The sequence below is a fragment of the Amblyraja radiata genome, chromosome 34 (genome assembly GCF_010909765.2).
Source record: "Amblyraja radiata isolate CabotCenter1 chromosome 34, sAmbRad1.1.pri, whole genome shotgun sequence".
NCBI classification, from domain to species: Eukaryota; Metazoa; Chordata; class Chondrichthyes; order Rajiformes; family Rajidae; genus Amblyraja; species Amblyraja radiata.
In genome coordinates this window covers 22,057,733-22,076,988 of record NC_045989.1, presented here as the reverse complement: position 1 = coordinate 22,076,988, position 19,256 = coordinate 22,057,733, and the positions used below count along the sequence as shown (strand labels likewise).

General features: G+C 42.7%; 1 protein-coding gene across 12 annotated transcripts in view; it reads right to left on the bottom strand.

Moving 5' to 3' along the window:
* mef2a (myocyte enhancer factor 2A) overlaps positions 1-19,256 on the bottom strand; it is a 173,228-nt gene that overhangs the window by 19,611 nt on the left and 134,361 nt on the right. For 10 of the 12 annotated variants that reach the window (XM_033050205.1, XM_033050204.1, XM_033050213.1 and 7 more), the window contains 3 exons: positions 13,743-13,880; positions 7,089-7,299; positions 4,907-4,960 (listed from right to left, as the gene is read on the bottom strand). In XM_033050205.1, coding sequence (XP_032906096.1) covers positions 4,907-4,960; positions 7,089-7,299; positions 13,743-13,880 — 403 coding nt within the window. Of the gene's footprint in view, positions 1-4,906; positions 4,961-7,088; positions 7,300-13,742; positions 13,881-13,930; positions 14,063-19,256 lie in introns of all 12 variants that reach the window. The other 2 variants (XM_033050212.1, XM_033050215.1) reach the window with 1 other exon arrangement.

The window sequence follows — 19,256 nt, the reverse complement described above, 5'->3', positions numbered from 1 at the left end:
ACGGAGGTTATGGAGCAAGTAAGCAACCGGGTAAGTTGATCTAGTGACATGCTCTTTTTAAACAGTACTAATAGTTCACTTCTCGGATTTCTGTTGCCGATCTCACTGCAGACGTTTCATCTATCAGCGCGCTTTCAAACCAGCCGCAAGGTCCGGCTGTAATGGGAACCGGGCTATGACACGGCAACATCACTCTCCCGTGAAAACAGCAAGGGGAAACTTTACCAAGATAAATAGCAACTTAAGACTCAAGAAGAAGGGTCTCGAGCCGAAACGTCACCCATTCCTTCTCTCCAGAGATGCTGCCTGTCCCGCTGAGTTACTCCAGCTTTTCGTGTCAGTCTTCGGAGATTAGTTTAACTTGGCCACATGTTGGCCACATGGGCATTGAGGGCCGAAGGGCCTGTTCCTGTGCTGTTCTGCTCCCGGTTCTATTACTCAACATTCTTCCCCTTTAAACAATGGGCATTTGACCCAAGTTCCATCTCCCAACATCACTGGCAGCAGCCAGACGCCTGCCAGAAATGTGAAACGCACCTCTATGCTGACACACTGAGCCTTTGCAAATCCTGCCTCCCCCATTCATCATGGAGGTAAAAACAACAGCTGATGATCCATCAGGACCTCACTGGGCTCCCAGTGCCAGGATTCATCCTTAATGTGCACCTGCTGTTCTACATCACACAACATATAACAGGCACAGTTAGTTGGCAGGTTATTGTGTAGCAGGAACCAAATGCTATGATGACATAGTCCCAAATGCCTGCTAGATGTCAGCGTATGTATTACCTTCTTCTCATCCAACAATGAACCATTGTATATTTCCTTCATCGTCTGCTTTGATCTGTTCTTTTCACACCTTACACAGTTCTTTGAACCCTTCCATATCCCGTTTCCCTCTCCCCTGACCATCAGTCTGAAGAAGGGGCTCAACCCAAAACGTCACCCGTTCCTTCTCTCCAGAGATGCTACCTCTCCCGCTGAATTACTCCAGCTTTTTGGGGCTACCTTCAGCATTTACGTTACTGGTTCTGCCGTTAATACAAGGCTTCATCTTCCCCAACTCCAATTTGAAACCGTCATTTGAGTAAAGGGGCTGTCCCACTGTACGAGGTAATTTAAGAGCTCTCCCGAGTTTAAAAAAAAATCAAACTCGTGGTAAGCACGTAGAATGTACGTAGCGGGTACGTCGGAGCTCGGGACGTCTCTTAGCGGCTCGTAACGCTAACGGCAGGTACTCGGGAAACGCTGTAAGCTCGTGAAGACTCATGAAGATTTTTCAACATGTCCACGAGAGCCCCGAGTACCTACGAGCGGCCATTACCGTAATTCTCCGAGTTCGAATCAGGGGAAACTCGGGAGAACTCTTGAATTACCTCGTACAGTGGGACAGGCCCTTAAAGCAAATGTTGCTGAGTGTTTGAGGAAAAGACTTCATATTATTTACTGTAGGTAGACAAAAATGCTGGAGAAACTCAGCGGGTGAGGCAGCATCTATGGAGGGAAGGAATAGGTGACGTTTTGGGCCGAGACCCTTGGGTTAGATGCTGCCTCACCCGCTGAGTTTCTCCAGCATTTTTGTCTACCTTCGATTTTTCCAGCATCTGCAATTCTTTCTTAAATATTATTTACTGTGATGTGTTTATTCAGTCACCAAGCGTTCCTTGCAATAAAAAATGTAATAGAGAATGAATTGAAACAGTAAACACAATCAAGAATGACTCGGATCCTGTTTACATTATAAATTTAATTTTAGTGTTATGGGGCATAAAGCTTGCTAGCAAGGTTGATATACAATGATGTGTAATCTTGATCTTCAGAATAAGGGTAAATAAAGCTCTGGAGTTAAATTGGAATCAATTTTTAGCTTAAAGAATAGATTAAAATGTATTTAGTACCTCACCAGAATATACAGTCGATAAAGACATTGTGAACTGTAGACATTGTTGTAGGGAAGGTGACAGCCAAATTACACACAAACAAGATCCCACAAACAAGCAAAATGACAATTGAGGAAACAAAGAACTACAGATGCTGGTTTATACCAAAGATAGACACAAAGTGCTGGCGTAACTCAGCGGGCCAGGCGGCATCTCTGGAGGAGAAAGATGGGCGATGTTTCGAGTCAAGATCACTTCTTCAGACTCAAACTATGCCCTGTTTGGTGGTTGAGTTCAGACCTATGACACATCTTGCCACACATTTGCCCTTGAATCAGTACACTCAGACTTCATCACCATTACTTCCCAGTTCAGCTCACATTGCAAACATATCGTGGTTAATGTACATTTTGCAAAGTTGAACTAGACTTTAAAAACAGGAGCACAAAAGATTTACGGAATAATCATGAAGCAATCAAAACATACATATTGGGTTCCAAGTGCCAATCTTTAAACATTGCTGATCTCCTAAATGTCACTTTGGAGATGGGATAATTTTGGAACTTGCACCATCTGTCATGCATCTCTGAAAGTGCCAACTTCATGATTAGTTCCTTACAATACGGTTGCTATTTCTTTAATGATCACACAATGCCAAATGCAGTGAATCAAATCCCTTTCTCTTGGAGAGAAGGCAGGTACAGGATAATGAGTTGGATGATCAGCCATGATCATATTGAATGGCGGTGCAGGCTCGAAGGGCCGAATGGCCTGCTCCTGCACCTATTTTCTATGTTTCTATGATGGATATCCATCCCAGGAAGGCATATATAGTGGTGGCCTTTTAGTTTTTAGTTTTAGTTTAGTTTAGAGATACAGTGCGAAAACAGGCCCTTCGGCCCACCGAGTCTGTGCCGACCAGCGATCCCTGCACGCTAACACTATCCTGCACACACTAGGGACAATTTACATTTATACCGAGCCAATTAACCTACAAACCTGTACGTCTTTGGAGTGTGGGAGGAAAACGAAGATCTCGGAGAAAACCCACGCGGGTCACATACAAACTTCGTACAGACAGAAGCTGGGTCTCTGGCGCTGTAAGGCAGTAGCTCTACCGCTGTGCCATTCAGGCCACCTCATTTAGGCATACCAGGTTCTGAGAGAGATTGAAGGTTGGTAGCCATGAAGCGGTTGCCTCTGATTAAACTGGAGAGATGTGTCCATGATAAGGAGTCAACCGTTTAAGACTGAAATGAGAAAGCCCGAAGTTGGAAATATACCCTCGGACCTTTCTCAATTAGTTTAATTTAAAGATACAACGAGGAAACAGGCCCTTTGGCCCATCGAGTCCATGCTAACCACCTGTTCACACTAGTTCTATGTTATCCCAATTTCACCCAATACCAAACCCCATAACACAAAAATAGGCTGAAATACATCTGACAAAAGTGTCATAAAAAAGGTATTAAAAGCAAAATGTATCAGTGACTAATCCACTATAGTCACATATTTATAGGTAGAGTTAAAATAATTGAGCGATGTTTTCTATCAACATTATGCAGGCAGATAAGAACGAGTTAGCAGCGAGTTTCACATTTCGTGCTCTCATCCATTTTACTAGAATGTTGCCTGGGTTTCAACAACTAAGTTACAGAGATAGGTTGAATAAGTTAGGTCTTTATTCTCTGGAGCGCAGAAGGTTAAGGGGGGACTTGATAGAGGTCTTTAAAATGATGAGAGGGATAGACAGAGTTGATGTGATCAAGCTTTTCCCTTTGAGAATAGGGAAGATTCAAACAAGAGGACATGACTTCAGAATTAAGGGACAGAAGTTTAGGGGTAACATGAGGGGGAACTTCTTTACTCAGAGAGTGGTAGCGGTGTGGAATGAGCTTCCAGTGGAAGTGGTGGCGGCAGGTTCGTTGGTATCATTTAAAAATAAATTGGATAGGCATATGGATGAGAAGGGAATGGAGGGTTATGGTATGAGTGCAGGCAGGTGGGACTAAGGGAAAAAAGTTGTTCGGCACGGACTTGTAGGGCCGAGATGGCCTGTTTCCGTGCTGTAATTGTTATATGGTTATATGGTTATACTGTTGAATAGTTAAAATCACTCCAAGGGCAGCACAGTGGCACAGCTAGTAGAGCTCATGCCTCACATCGCCAGAGACACAGATTCAATCCTGGCCTTGGGTGCTGTCTGTGGGGAGTTTGCACGTTCTCCCTGTGACTGTGTGGGTTTCATCTGGGTGCTCCGGTTTCCACCCACATCCCAAAGACTTGCGGGTTTGCAGGTTTCATTGGCCCCCTGTAAATTGCCCCCTAGCGTGCAGGGAGTGGATGAAAAAGTGAGATAACACAGAACAGGGATTTCCCCAACCTTTTCCGTCCCGTTTACCCCAGGCAACTTTAATAGCACCATAACAATATTATTTCACTTATTTATGAACTAAAAGCCGTGTCCCATGGTACGAGTTCATTCCAAGATCTCTCCCGAGTTTAAAAATAATCAAACTCGTGGTAAGCACGAATGAACGTAGCGGGTACATCTCTTTGCGGCTTGTAACGCTAACGGCAGGTACTCGGGAAGACACGTGAAGAATTTTCAACATGTTGAAAAATGTCCACGAGAGCCCCGAGTACTTACGAGCGGCCATTACCGTAAAACTCCGAGTTCGAATCAGGGCAAACTCGGGAGAGCTCTTGGAATGAACTTGTACCGTGGAACTCGTACCGTGGGCTATAATGATGAGCCGGTACCAGTATACCAGAACATGTTCAGTCAGTCAATGAGAAAAAATATGTACAAATCCAGAATCAACAAATTTACCCCCTGGGTGGGTGAAATTTACCCCAGGTTGGGGACCCTTGATATAGAATTAGTCTGAATGGGTGATCGATGGTCGGCGTGGACTTGGTGGACAGTTTCCATACTGTGTCTCTAAACTAAACTAAATAATATTCAGATTCCAGTGAGTGGAGGGTTAACAAAGTATTGAATTGAGAACAGGTATTTAGCTTACCCACAGGGCTGGTGCCTACACCATTTGGCATCGTGAGGTCTGCCATCATTCCACCTGAAATAAAACAACAGAGAAATCCAATCTTAAAACAAAGTCCATCACAGTGAGAAACGTTGATTCCGCTGTGGTGGATGTTTATGTCAAATTCAATTGTGTTTTGTGTTCTTTTTATTCGCTTGGCTGTATGGCGACTCAAATCTCACTGTACCAATGTGACAATAAATGTGAACTTGAACTTGAACTTGAGTTAGCAACAATATAATGGATCAGAATTTCATTGTTAGGTGGAGCGTCACATTAATTTACATTTATGATCATTTACATTTCTTTACAGGAAGAAGCTTGGCTTTTTCATCAAAAATCTATTCTGAAAATCAGATGCTTTTTATACATTGCCTATTAAAGAGCCATCAATTCATCGGGCCAATATTTTAAAATAGAATAAAGATAATGATCATTTTACAATAAAATCACAGATTATTAATTTGAAAACGAGAATGGTCAGGATTAGTTACTGCAACATACACTGACACCTAGCTCACATATTTTTTATGAAACTACGACCTTGATTGCACATGGGGAAGGAAATTTATACCACTAAATATCGCTATGATTATTTATTGAATGTGTATGGCAAATAGTCAAGAGGCAAGAAATTATTTTTGTCATTTGATCTTCTGACCCTGAGAGCAGAGCTGCCAACTCAAATTGGTGGTATGTGTGTGTGTGTGTGTGTGTGTGTGTGTGTGTGTGTGTGTGTGTGTGTGTGTGTGTGTGTGTGTGTGTGTGTTGTATATTTGAATATCTGTGTGTGTGTGTATTGCATACTGTATATAAGTATATGTGTATGTGATGTATATATATATATATATGAATATCTGTGTGTGTGTGTACACATCTATTTCTGTGTGTGTTTGCGTGCATCTATGTCTATGTTTGTGCACACGTGTGTGTGTGCGCACAAACACTTTTTTCTCCTCTCTTATATTATTTACAGTGTACCATGTTTGCACACTCTAGACAACTAAGAATTTAATTGTTCTATCTGGGACAATTAACAATAATTCTTGACCATTGTACAAAATACAAATAGGACCAAACCTTGCAACGAGGAATGACTACCCTCCACAAAGTCTTAACATAGGCAGTAACCAATTTTTTTTTTTAAGTTAAAATTCAGGGTCAAGTAATTTGATACAAACTGTGCATGTCCCATGAACACAGAGCAAATTAAAATTGCTGTTGCAAACAGATTGTTTTGATGCATTTATCTGGTCTTTACCGCCTCAATTTAAACATTTTATTTGAAGAACTGCGGAATTAGTTCCTCTGTTTCCTAGAGTACTTGCTGATTTTTTTTGTACACTACAGGTATTTTGAGCCTTCATACATATTAATTGAATACTGCAGCTTAAACATTAAAACGTAGAAGATTAAAAGGTAATTAATATATGCTTTTCATTTTGTCAAATTAATATTAAGATATTTGATTCACGTGTGTACTTTGAAAAAACAATTGCATTTCTATTTAAATGTTATTGTCACGTTATAGGTTCATTTCCTTTCCGTGATCATGCCTATTCAGAGACCTCTTCTCCCCTCTCCTGTCAGGCAAGAGGCACAGAAATGTGAAATCGCATATCTCCAGATTCAGGGACAGTTTCTTCCCAGCTGTTATCAGGCAACTGAACCATCCTCTCATCGTCTAGAGTACTGTCCTGAACTCCCATCTACCTCATTCGTGACCTTTGAACGATCTTTAATCAGACTTTTTCTTGCACTAAATGTTGTAGCCTTTCCCCTCTAACTGTACATTGTGGGCGGCTTGATTGCAATTGTGTATAGTCTTTCATTTGAGTGTGTAGCATGGAAACAAAAATCGTTTCATTGTAGACGCCCTGAATCTCTGATTTGTTCCATCTAGTTTAGTTTATTATTGTCACGTTTACCGAGGTTCAGTAAAAAGATATTCTCATTGCAAGCTCCCACAACAAAAACAGCTATGTCAACATCTGAAGAAGGGTCTTGACCCGAAACATCACCCATTCCTTCTCTCCAGAGATACTGCCTGTCCCGCTGAGTTATTCCAGCATTTTGTGTCCATCTATGTCAATGTACAGTATCTCGTTAACAGAGAGTCACCAATGTACCATTGCAATGGAAACACAAGTAACCGCATTACCAGTGCTCGGAGGTCTCTGTTGGGTGACCGGTGACATAACGTTTCTGGGCAGCGTAGCCTGGGGTGGAGAGAGCATGTTGGTGTCCGTTATCGATGTCGTTACCAATGAATGGGTGACAAGAGAGTTTCCTGGGTGACTGTAGGTTAGCGTATTTTGGTTGCTCACGGGTACTGCCACAGGCATCGCAAAGTTTTGAGTTTGCAAACCAGGCTAAAATAAAGGAAGAAAATTGCAGTCAACAATTTTTCAATACAATGAATGTTCTGCAAATAATTGACTTTTGCAATCTGCAAAAATAATTTCTTGATCAGAAGAACTCAACATAATCGGTAGGAAGGAATTGCAGAAGCTGCTTTAAACCGCAGGTAGGCACAAAAAGCTGGAGTAACTCAGCGGATCACACAGCATCTCTGAAGAAAATGACGTTTTGGGTCGAGACCCTTTGTCTGAAGAAGGGCCTCGACCCGAAACGTCACCTATTCCTTTTCTCCAGAGATGCTATCCAATCTGCTGAGTTACGCCAGCTTTTTGTGTCTATCTTCAACATAATAGGTATTAGATTCTTAGAACCGTATACCTGCATTGCTCAAAATGGTACAGTCAATACTGATCTACATATGCCGAGCACATGTGCACAGTCTTGGCACAAGTGTATGTGAACATGGATAGGTTTAGAGGGACATGGGCCAAAGACAGACTGGCTTAGATGGGGCATCTTGGTTGGCATGGAAGAGTTGGGCCGAAGGGCCTGTTTCTGTGCTGTATGATTCTAAAATCAAGTCAATATATTCAGTCGTTTTGTCTTTCAAAGACTATTATCATTCTCATGCCCCAAAATAATTATGATACCAGAAGTTTGGTTTCAGTTTTGATTTGTTCAATCTCTGTAAATTCTGCTTCCTTGGGAAAAATTAAATATATTGATAAATGAATGTTGTTGCTGTTCGATACTACTCTAATTTGGTGTTATGAAGGTCTTCACTCTGGTACTAACATTGACTATTCAAACACACAGGGGGCAGTTTTATGGCCTCTCGAGTTAAAGAGCAACAATGGTGGAAACTAAGGCAGGAGATTGTAATTTTCCCCGATGAGTGAGCCGATGGATGCTCGATGAAAATGCTGGAAATCTACTCAGTAACTTTCTGCATGGAACAAAGCACTATAATTACTACTGCTTCCTCCTTCTAAACTCTTGTTTTGCATTTTGCCATATCAGTAAGCTCTTTAATGGTGACTTAAAGGTGGTAAAACATAAAAATCCAGGTAATTGTGCAATTTAATGTAATTAAATACAAGCAAGCAGACAAGAGTGCCGATTTAAACTGGAGAAATTAAAGATCACAGTATTTACTGTACCATCTATTTATCAAGAGCTATTTATAACTAATTCCCCCAAAATATCTTGGATAAAATTACAAAGTTTTTTAAATCTTTAATTATTATTTTCCTTTAAATGCACTTTAGGATTTTCCTTAAAGTTTCCTTTAAGTTATGGGAGTTTGGAGAGAATGTGTTCGAAGTCCAAACAGTGCAAAGAGAAGTGGATATATAAACACAGTTCAGTGTAAACAAAAAAGGTTATATTTGCAAGTAGAATTAAACTTGAGAGCAGCGGAATTATGAAACTGTGCATTAGCCAAATGAATAGAACTCATTAGAAGATAGTTTGCATTTATGTTAGTACATTATTGCAACACGACACCACAGCTAAGCATATTTCTTAAGCAACTCGATGAAAGAGTAGAATAGTGTACATTGTATTAAAATTATGTCACCTAATAAAATACAAATTCTAATAAATAAACAGATCCAGTGTACCAAGGCAAGAATATTATTAATAAGTGATATTGCACATATGCAAAAATGATATTCTAAATTGTAGAATTTGCAGGGATTTGTGGAGAAATAAAATGTTGAAACCAAGATCCATTGGACATATAAGTTCATTTAACAAGGTAGAAAGGTAGCAGGGAAAATGTTCCCGATGTTGGGGGAGTCCAGAACCAGGGGTCACAGTTTAGGAATAAGGAGTAGGCCATTTAGGACTGAGATGAGGAAAACCTTTTTTACCCAGAGTTGTGAATCTGTGGAATTCACTGCCACAGAAGGCAGTGGAGGCCAATTCACTGGATGTTTTCAAGAGAGCATTAGATTTAGCCTTTAAGTCTAAACGAATCAAGGGATAAGGGGGGGGAAAGCAGGAATGGAGTACTGATTTTAGATGATCAGCCATGATCATATTGAATGGCGATGCTGGCTCAAAGGGCCGAATGGCCTACTCCTGCACCTATTTTCTATGTTTCAAAATAACTCAGTTTCCTTGATCTTAACAAAATTTGACATAAAAATATGGATTGGATATCGTTAGAATCTTAAAAATAAGCTGCAGGCAGTTATAATTCTGGATCCAGGTTACCAATTTTATAATTCTTACGTGGCGACCATTCTTCTATTTGGTAGGTTTTGGAAAATGTAGAGAAATAGAGATTCAATAGGCTAAGAAGTGCATTATCAAAAGTGAAAAATTCCAAACTGTTGAACTGGAACTAACTTTACTTTGCCTACTTGCTTGTGTCATTTTGAGTTTTAATTTTGCAAACAGTTTGCAGATCGTTTAACTGAACAGAAACATGAATCAAACATCTAAAAAGTGACAAATGTCCCAGAAAACACAATAGACAATAGACAATAGGTGCAGGAGTAGGCCATTCGGCCCTTCGAGCCAGCACCGCCATTCAATCGGATCATGGCTGATCATCCCCAATCAGTACCCCGTTCCTGCCTTCTCCCCATATCCCCTGACTTAAGAGCACTATCTAGCTCTCTCTTGAAAGCATCCAGAGAACCGGCCTCTGAGGCAGAGAATTCCACAGACTCACAACTCTCTGTGAGAAAAAGTGTTTCCTCGTCTCCGTTCTAAATGGCTTACTCCTTATTCTTAAACTGTGGCCCCTGGTTCTGGACTCCCCCAACATCGGGAACATGTTTCCTGCCTCTAGTGTGTCCAAACCCTTAACAATCTTATATGTTTCAATGAGATCCCCTCTCGTCCTTCTAAGCCCAGCTGCTCCATTCTCTCAGCATATGACAGTCCCGCCATCCCGGGAATTAACCTTGTAAACCTACGCTGCACTCCCTCAATAGCAAGAATGTCCTTCCTCAAATTAGGGGACCAATACTGCACGCAATACTCCAGGTGTGGTCTCACTAGGGCTCAGCAGGCAACACGTTTAAACTTCATGTAATTACAGCTATAAATTGTGTTTTGTGGTAACATTTTTATTACATGGTCTTTCATGTTGAACGACACCATTTTTTTTTAACAGGTGTGACCGTCGGAAAACACCCACCCACGTGTATCCGGAGATTTGATATTATAATTCAGTTAGGATCGGCATCTCCGGGTCTCTGGTGCAATTTCCACTCGCAGAGCTCAGACACTTAGAGACACGAGTCTTTAGGGATACATTCGAGATCATCAGCTGCTCATTCTACTGGTATACGCCCGGAGGTTTGTCAAACAAACTCAAATACGTGGAGGAGAGCACAGCAGGCAACACTCCCACGTGTGTTTAGTGGAGTGACCATTGACAAATTCCCTCACTGCTTTGTCCCGAGAAAGTGAGTCATGCTGGGGTGGCATGTTTACAAGCAACCACCTGGATCTAATGCGTAGGAAAGAACTGCAGATGCTGGTTTAAATCGAAGGTAGACACAAAATACTGGAGAAACTCAGCGGGACAGCCTGTCCCGCTGAGTTACTCCAGCATTTTGTGTCCATCTGGGTCTAATTGTTCACTCCTTCACATGCAAGCCAGGCAGTGGATGTTAACAGCTCTTATAGCTCTGCCCACACACATCCTCACTCACAAGACAAGAATCATTACGGGACTTAAGATCAAATTTTCCCACGCATGCTAAGGATGATGTTAAATCCATCATTTGTGTCCGTGGATTTATTAACTAAAGAAAGGCTAAGGAGCAGGTTTGGGGCCTAAATCCTAATTTCCTTCCCAGAGCTACCAAATAGGTGGATCTTCCCTTGATCTACTGTGGATATGTTCAAGGAAAAATTACAGGAGAAAGGGGTGACACAATGGGCTGAATGGCCCCTTCTAGGTCATAAGGGAATAAGGAAATATAGAACAAACTGAAACCATGTTAGTACTTTTGTAATCCAAATTTGTAATATCTATATATTACTAAAACTCTCATCTTGTTTGTTTGTTTGTTTGTTTCTATCTATCTATCTATCTATCTATCTATCTATCTATCTATCTATCTATCTATCTATCTATCTATCTATCTATCTATCTATCTATCTATCTATCTATCTATCTATCTATCTATCTATCTATCTATCTATCTATCTATCTATCTATCTATCTATCTATCTATCTATCTATCTATCTATCTATCTATCTATCTATCTATCTATCTATCTATCTATCTATCTATCTATCTATCTATCTATCTATCTATCTATCTATCTATCTATCTATCTATGCGAAAGTGTGATCCCGGAGCTACGGCAAAACGGTACATGATAGTGCTAACATTTTTGCAACACCTTACTCACAATTGTCCTGTGGTGGTTTGTGTCAAGTTTCATTCAGATTGATGTTATATTTTATAAGTTATTAAACATTTTTAGCTTTACAAAATCTCACTTTGGAAAGGATTTCTTCAAATCTGCGCTGGCAGCTATCAGTTATGATGTCACAATGGGATTGTGGCCCTACCCGGGAGTCCTTGGCAGCAAGATTCAGGGGAAGAATCTGCCAGCCTTACCCAGCACATATGTGATTGCAAAGCATTTTAATTGCTCTCTAAATTGAAAGTTTAATGACTAGACTTGGATAACAAAAGATAGCCTTGTCGGCGGCACCTACATCACATTAAAGAATAAAAAAATGTTAGTGCAATTGCATTTTTTTTAAAGTTTAAAATGAGGGAGAGCCGACCTGTACAGTTGGGGGTTAGGGGTGGAATATTGTGTTGGGGGAACGGGTTGCGTTGGGGAAACAGGCCTCCCGTGTGACAGGGACCCAACTGGTCCCACTTGGTCTAGTAACAAATAAAATTTGTTAGTACAGGTGTCTGGGGTTATGGGGAGAAGCAGGAGAATGGGGTTGAGAGGGAAAGATAGATCAGCCATGATTGAATGGCAGAGTAGACTTGATGGGCCGAATGGCCTAATTTGGCTCATATAAATTCTGAACTTATGAACATGAACACCCTGTTTCCATTCCAGTGTGTGTGTGTGTAATAAAGCTGTGCAAGAGAAACTTAATTGAGGTATATAAAATAACAAAGAACCTAGAAAAATAACAACTACACATTTCCATTTGCAGAGGGGCCTAAAAACCTGCAGCACATAAACAGAAGAATCGGTTGTAAGATTGGAGAAGAGATAAGGATTCTTTTTCAGCCAGGGGCTAAGGGTTGAAGCTCAGTGCCTGAAAAGTGGAGGCGGCGGGGGGAGGGATGGATTGGTTCGAGACAGGACACATTTACGCAGTAGACAGTCAGAACCTTATTTGGCCAAGTAATCGATGGGCAGCGGGCATTTACATTTTTCAAAACCAACACATCATAAAGGAGATGTACGGAGCAAGTTGCTTTTGTTTTAAACACACAATGGGTGGCGGGTGACGGTGATGCACGGCCACACGTGGTGTTGAAGGCAGATACAATAATGACTTTTGGAGGATTTAGGATAGGCTCATAAATATGCAGGGGATAGAGGAACATGGATCACTTGAGATGGTTAGTTTAACTTGGCATCATTTTCAGCGAAGACATTACGGGTTGTAGGGCTTGTTCCTGTGCTGTACTACTCCTAATTCTAATACATTAGAACGTTACAAATGGAGATTTGTCTGAAGAAGGGTTTCGGCCCGAAACGTTGCCTATTTCCTTCGCTCCATAGATGCTGCTGCACCCGCTGATTTCTCCAGCACTTTTGTCTACCAACGTTACAAATGTTCAGTTCCAAAGTGAAAACGAGAGACAGAGACACAGACACATAGACACACACAGACACACACACACACACACACACACACAGACACACACACTCAAATACACCATTCAGAAAACTTTGGTACAGCTTAGTGCACACAAAATGTCCAAAGGCCAAATGTTAAAGCAAGTTATTGTGTTCATTAATTCACACAACACACAACACACACACACACACACGTACACACACACACACACACACACACACACACACACACGTACACACACACACAACACACACACACACACGTACACACACACACAACACACACACACACACGTACACACACACACAACACACACACACACACACACACACACACACACACACACACAACACACACACACACACACAACACACAATTATCAGGGTGATGAGATGGAAAGTCAAGAGGTGTGCAAAGACTATAAAGAGGTGATTCGAGGTGGCTTAGCCAAGTTAGTGCTCCATCAGCCCATGAGGTTAGGTACACTTTTGCTACATGAGGTAGGTAGGTGTTCATTCTTGGTGTGCCTTCACTATGCTCAGTAGCCCACATGCAGGCTTCAGCAGCGAGCAGGCAGTCACGCAGCAAGGTAATCAAAGTCCTCTCAAGCAAGAGCACCGCGTGCCAAGATCTACTTACTGCGAGTTTATGATTCCTCATCATGTTATCAAACTCTTCATTTATTTTTTTATATTTCTCCTCTGTGTGGGGGGTGAGCACGTATGAGGAGTCAGGTTCGGGACTGTCGCAGCCTCTGTGTTCTTTCTTGTTAAGTGCCTAGCAGATTTAAAGAATCAACACAAAGAATACCAGATGAAGGTACTTACACCATATCGCTTGAACATTACATCATTATCTTCATTAATCTTTCTGTATTTGTCCTCCATGAGCGGACTGTGCTCAAAAGAATCATCTGGTTCAGGACTATCACAGTCATTATGTCCTTTCTTTCTTAAGGTCTGAAATACAATTGGAAAATTCACACAAAACTACAAACCTGCTGTGTTAATAACTGTTCACTGACAGATAATCACGTCATGACACCCTCACCCACCATCACCACCAAACGTACTGGGGTGCAAAATTACGCCTCTCCACCCTTCAATGAAAGTATCTTCGCTAAAATCAATCTATGAACTTGTTTTTGTAAACGGGTTTAAGACAACCGAGCTTTAGACAGCGCTAAAAAGATGCTTTTCTCCTTGCTCCTGATGGGCCAAAGGTACAGAGGTTTGAAGGAACACATCACTCAGGGACAGCTTCTTCCCCTCAGTTATCAGGCTTCTGAACAGTACTTTGCAGAAAGCTAGCGTACTGTCCATTTCTCCACTGATGTCGACATTGGTCTCTGGAACTGATGCACTACAATGTTAATGTATTCGGCACTTTGTACCTTCTCCCCTTGCTTTGCCTATTGTACTTAAGTTTGACTTTATTGTATTTATGTATAATCAGTGGCGGACTGGCCAGGGTGTCAGCTTGCCCGATGGCAAGTGGGCCCCTGATGAAGTGGGCCCCCTATATCAAGTGGGCCCCTGATGAAGTGGGCCTCCTTTGTCTGCTGGCAACCAATATTTTTAGACCCAGTCCGCCACTGTGTATAATAATACATCAGATCTGTTTGGATAGCATGCAAAACAATGCTTTTGGTACACATGACAAAAATAAACCTAAACATGGGACCACCAGCTGTGTGAAGGAATACACTTGGAAAATTCACATAAAACTACAAACCTACTGTGGCAATAACTGTTTACTGATAGATAATTAAGTAATGACACCCACACCGACCACAAAACTTAGCGGGTGTTAAATTATGCTTGATAGCTTCCATGAGTAACTGGAGTCGGCAGGGCTCTAAGTGAGCACATGCTGTGGACACGCACACATCGCTACCCACTCATTGGTGGACGGCGCGACTCTCGTCAGCAGAGGCCTCTGCAGTCCGTCTGTGTTTTATTATTTTTTGTCTCGTTTTTATGTAGTTTTTGTTATTTTTTTTGTTGGGGTATGTGTGTGGGGGGGGGGTGGGGGTGGTGTGGGGGGGAGGGGGTAACTTTAAAATCTTTCCCCTGCACGGGAGACCCGACCTTTTCTTTGTCGGGTCTCCGTTGTCGTTGGGGCTGCAACGTGGAGTGGCCTCCAACAGGAACGACCTGGGGCTCCAGTCACGGAGCTGCCGGCTACTCACCGTCACGGGGCTGGCCGAGTCCGGAGCGGGTGGAGCTGTGGTGGACGCTGCTGCCACCCGACCTCCGGAGATTCGGAGGCTGCAACTGCGGGTTTGGCGGACGGCGGCACCGGGAGCCCGCGGGTCCCTGCTGGGTGACCGCTTTTCGGGGCTTCCGCAACGGCGACTTCTCCCGCCCGAGTTGCGGGGTTGAAGATTACCTGAGCAGGGCCTTACACCATCGCCCCGCGCGGCTTGGAATGGCCGCGGGACTCTGCGAGCGCACGCCGGGGGCTCTAACACCAAGACCCGGTGCGCGACCTTGCATCACCCGGCGTGGCTTTAATGGCTGCGGGACAATCGCCATCGCCAGCCGGGGGCTTTGACTTTGACTCTGACTCTGACATGGGGGGGAGGGTGCAGTGGAGAGATAAGTTTTTTTTGCCTTCCATCACAACGATGTGATGGATGTTTGTGTAAACTGTGTTGTGTCTCGGGTCGGTACACACAATTGCTGGGGAAACTCAGCGGGTGCAGCAGCATCTATGGAGCGAAGGAAATAGGCGACGTTTCGGGCCGAAACCCTTCTTCAGGTCTCGGGTCTATTTGTTTGTAATGTATGACTGCAGAAACGACATTTCGTTTGTACCTCAAGGGGTCCAAATGACAATAAATTGAATTGTATTGTATTGTATCCCCAAGCCACAGTGACCATCCATCAGTATCACGCTGGGGCAGGTCCATCACGACATCATTCACCATTCAAGACTGATGTGATACCAACGCTGGCGTTTTTGGAGCTCGATAACATAGAACAAACACAAAATGCTGGACTAACTCAGCGGGACACGTGGCGTCTCTGGAGAGACGGAATGGGTGATGTTTCGGGTCAGACTCCTGTCTGAAGTCTGAAGAAGGGTCTCGACCCGAAACGTCGCCAATTCCTTCTCTCCAGAGACGCCACCTGTCCCGCTGAGTTACTCCAGCATTTTGTGTCTATCTTCGGGTTAAACCGGCATCTGCAGTTCCTTCGTGCACATAACAGAACAGTACAGGAACGGCCCTTCAGCCACAATATTCTGCCAGCCATGACGTCAAGATACTCTCACCTTATTTGCCTGCATTTGATCCATATTCCACCATTCTCTGCATGTCTATGCACCTATCGAAAAGCCTCTTGCCACTATCGTATCTGACTCTATCACCGCCCCTGACAGCGCATTCTTGGCACCTACCACCCTCTGTTTAAAAAAAAAAACTTGGCCCCCCCCACATCTCTTTAAGCTTTGGAGGTAGACAAAAGTGCTGGAGAAACTCTGCGGGTGCAGCAGCATCTATGGAGCGAAGAAAATAGGCAACGTTTCGGGCCAAAACCCGAAAGGGAAGGAAATAGGCAACGTTTCGAGCCAAAACCCAAAAGGGTTTCGGCCCGAAACGTTGCCTATTTCCTTCGCTCCATAGATGCTGCTGCACCCGCTGAGTTTCTCCAGCACTTTTGTCCACCTTCGATTTTCCAGCATCTGCAGTTCCTTCTTAAACAAATCTCTTTAAACTTTGTCCCTCACACTTTAATGCTGTGCCCTCTAGTCTTTGACACTTCCATCCTGGGGATAAGGTCGTGGCTGTCTCTCCTATCTATATCTCTCATTATTTTACATACTTCGATCAGGTTTCCCCTCAGCGTCCAAAGCTCCAGAGAAAACAAACCAAGCTTTCCAGCCTCTAATCCAGGCAGCATTCTGGTCGACCTCTTCTGCATCCTTTCCAAAGCCTCCACCTCTTCCTGTAATGGGGCAACCAGATGCGTCCTAATGCCCCTGTCCCACTTAGGAAACTTGAACGGAAACCTCTGGAGACTTTGCGCCCCACCCAAGGTTTCCGTGCGGTTCCCAGAGGTTTTTGTCAGTCTCCCTACCTGCTTCCACTACCTGCAACCACCGGCAACCACCTGCAACCTCCGGGAACCGTACGGAAACCTTGGGTGGGGCGCAAAGTCTCCAGAGGTTTCCGTTCAGGTTTCCTAAGTGGGACAGGGGCATAACCAACGAGCTATAGAATTGCAACATGTCTTCCTGACTGTTATATTCTCACAGTTGTTAGTTGTGATTTTGAGGACCCTTGATGATAGATGCTGGCTCCTTGAGACAGCATCTAATGTAGATGCTTTTGATGGTGGAGAGGGCAGTGATGGGTCCACAACTCTTTAGTGTTCCTATGCATTAGAATTGCCATGATGTAACTTCCTACAGTGCATCTGCAGGAGTTTGTTCGTGTTTGGTGTCTATAAAGCTTCCAATGACATGCCTTGAATACAGTTTATCATTCCACCAGTATGCAAGGAGCAACTTGGCTGGGAACACACTATTAGCCAAGTCTTGACGAGCTGCCACATTGGCCTCCAAGGGTAAACCTTAGAAGCTGGACCCAAGCATTCGGGTACATTCCATATGACTATTCGTGCTCTTGGTGGACTGGGTCCGAGCAAGAATCACCACCAGGCTAGATTACATTCCCTTCAGTAACAAGCTTTGGAGTAGAACAGGCAAACTCTGGGATTATTCAAAGAATTTAATATTGACTTCACTTGTGTAATTATTTGAAGTACGCTGGAAAAGTAGCAGGATAAAATAACAAAAACTCAAAAATGTTTTTCCTCTAGTACTGATAAAACTAAAATGTACATCCATATTTCTCTCATTTTATCTAGTACCACAAATAAAATTGGAGATCCTCGGATTCATAGCGTCCCTCAGACTTTACGGCCTTCACTAGACTTTGTCTTGGACTAAATGTTATTCCCTTTATCATGTATCCGTGCACTCGATTATAAATCACGGTTTGTCTTTCCGCTGATTGTTAGCACTCATCAAAAGCTTTGCACAGTATCTCGGCATACCTGACTATAAACTAAACTAAAATTATCACTATTGTATTGCCAGAATGGATCACAAGGTTCTTTAGTAACTTGTCAGTTTCTTTGTTGAACTAAATTAAGGCACATGTTGCAATCAAAAGCGCTTGAACAATTGGTTGGGAAGAAAGCCAAACTGTAAGAAAGCTTCCGCTCAGTTACTCTCTGGAAGGCAGGCAAAAGCTTGGCTGTTGTCACATTCGAGCAGTAACACAGTATTGTGGAATCAAAGACATGTCATTCTTCAATTTCAGAGTCTCACTCCTGCAAATAAATTAAAAATTAAAAGAATCCCTCCAATGTCGCCACTATGTAACACCATTAAAATTTCCACAAATTACTTATTTCTTAAAACAATAACAATCCTAGCCTTGAACACTGTTAGCTAGTTTAGTTTATTGTCACACATACAGGGAGAGGTACAGCAAAAAGCTTCTCGTTACGTGCTTTTCCAGTCAGTGGAATGACAACACATGATTACAATCGAGCCATCCATGATCGAATGGCGGAGCAGACTCGATGGGCCGAATAGCCTAATTCTGATCTTATGATCTGACGCTAATATAAAACACATTTTGATCGGGAGCAATGTGGCTTAATTGTAATTTTTGAAAAAGGTCTTACTTTATGTAAATAATTATACAATGAGGTGCAGTCGCAATCAAAGTGTATCATCAGTGCAAAGTGATTTGACTCTACACCAACGGAGCAGTTAGACTGCAAATGTCCTGCATTCTTGCATCAAGAGCTGATTTGACACCAGAAGGGAACTCGGTGAGACTCCCCCTAGGAGGTAGCTCATCTGTTTTGCTTAAGAACCATCTTGGACCACACGACCCAATTTACACTCCAAGATTAGCACTGGTGTGAAGCTTTGTACAGACAAAAAATTTGCAGAGTGTGAACTCACCCTTGGAGGAAGCATAATTAACACTAAAGCAGATAGCGTTTTCTTGACTCATTTTGTAGTGATCTTCTAAACTGCATAACGTGCTGAAAAATATCTAACTCATAGTTCCAAGTGAGAATTCCATTGCAAGTTAGAGCAATCAATGAGCTGAATGGCCAGTTG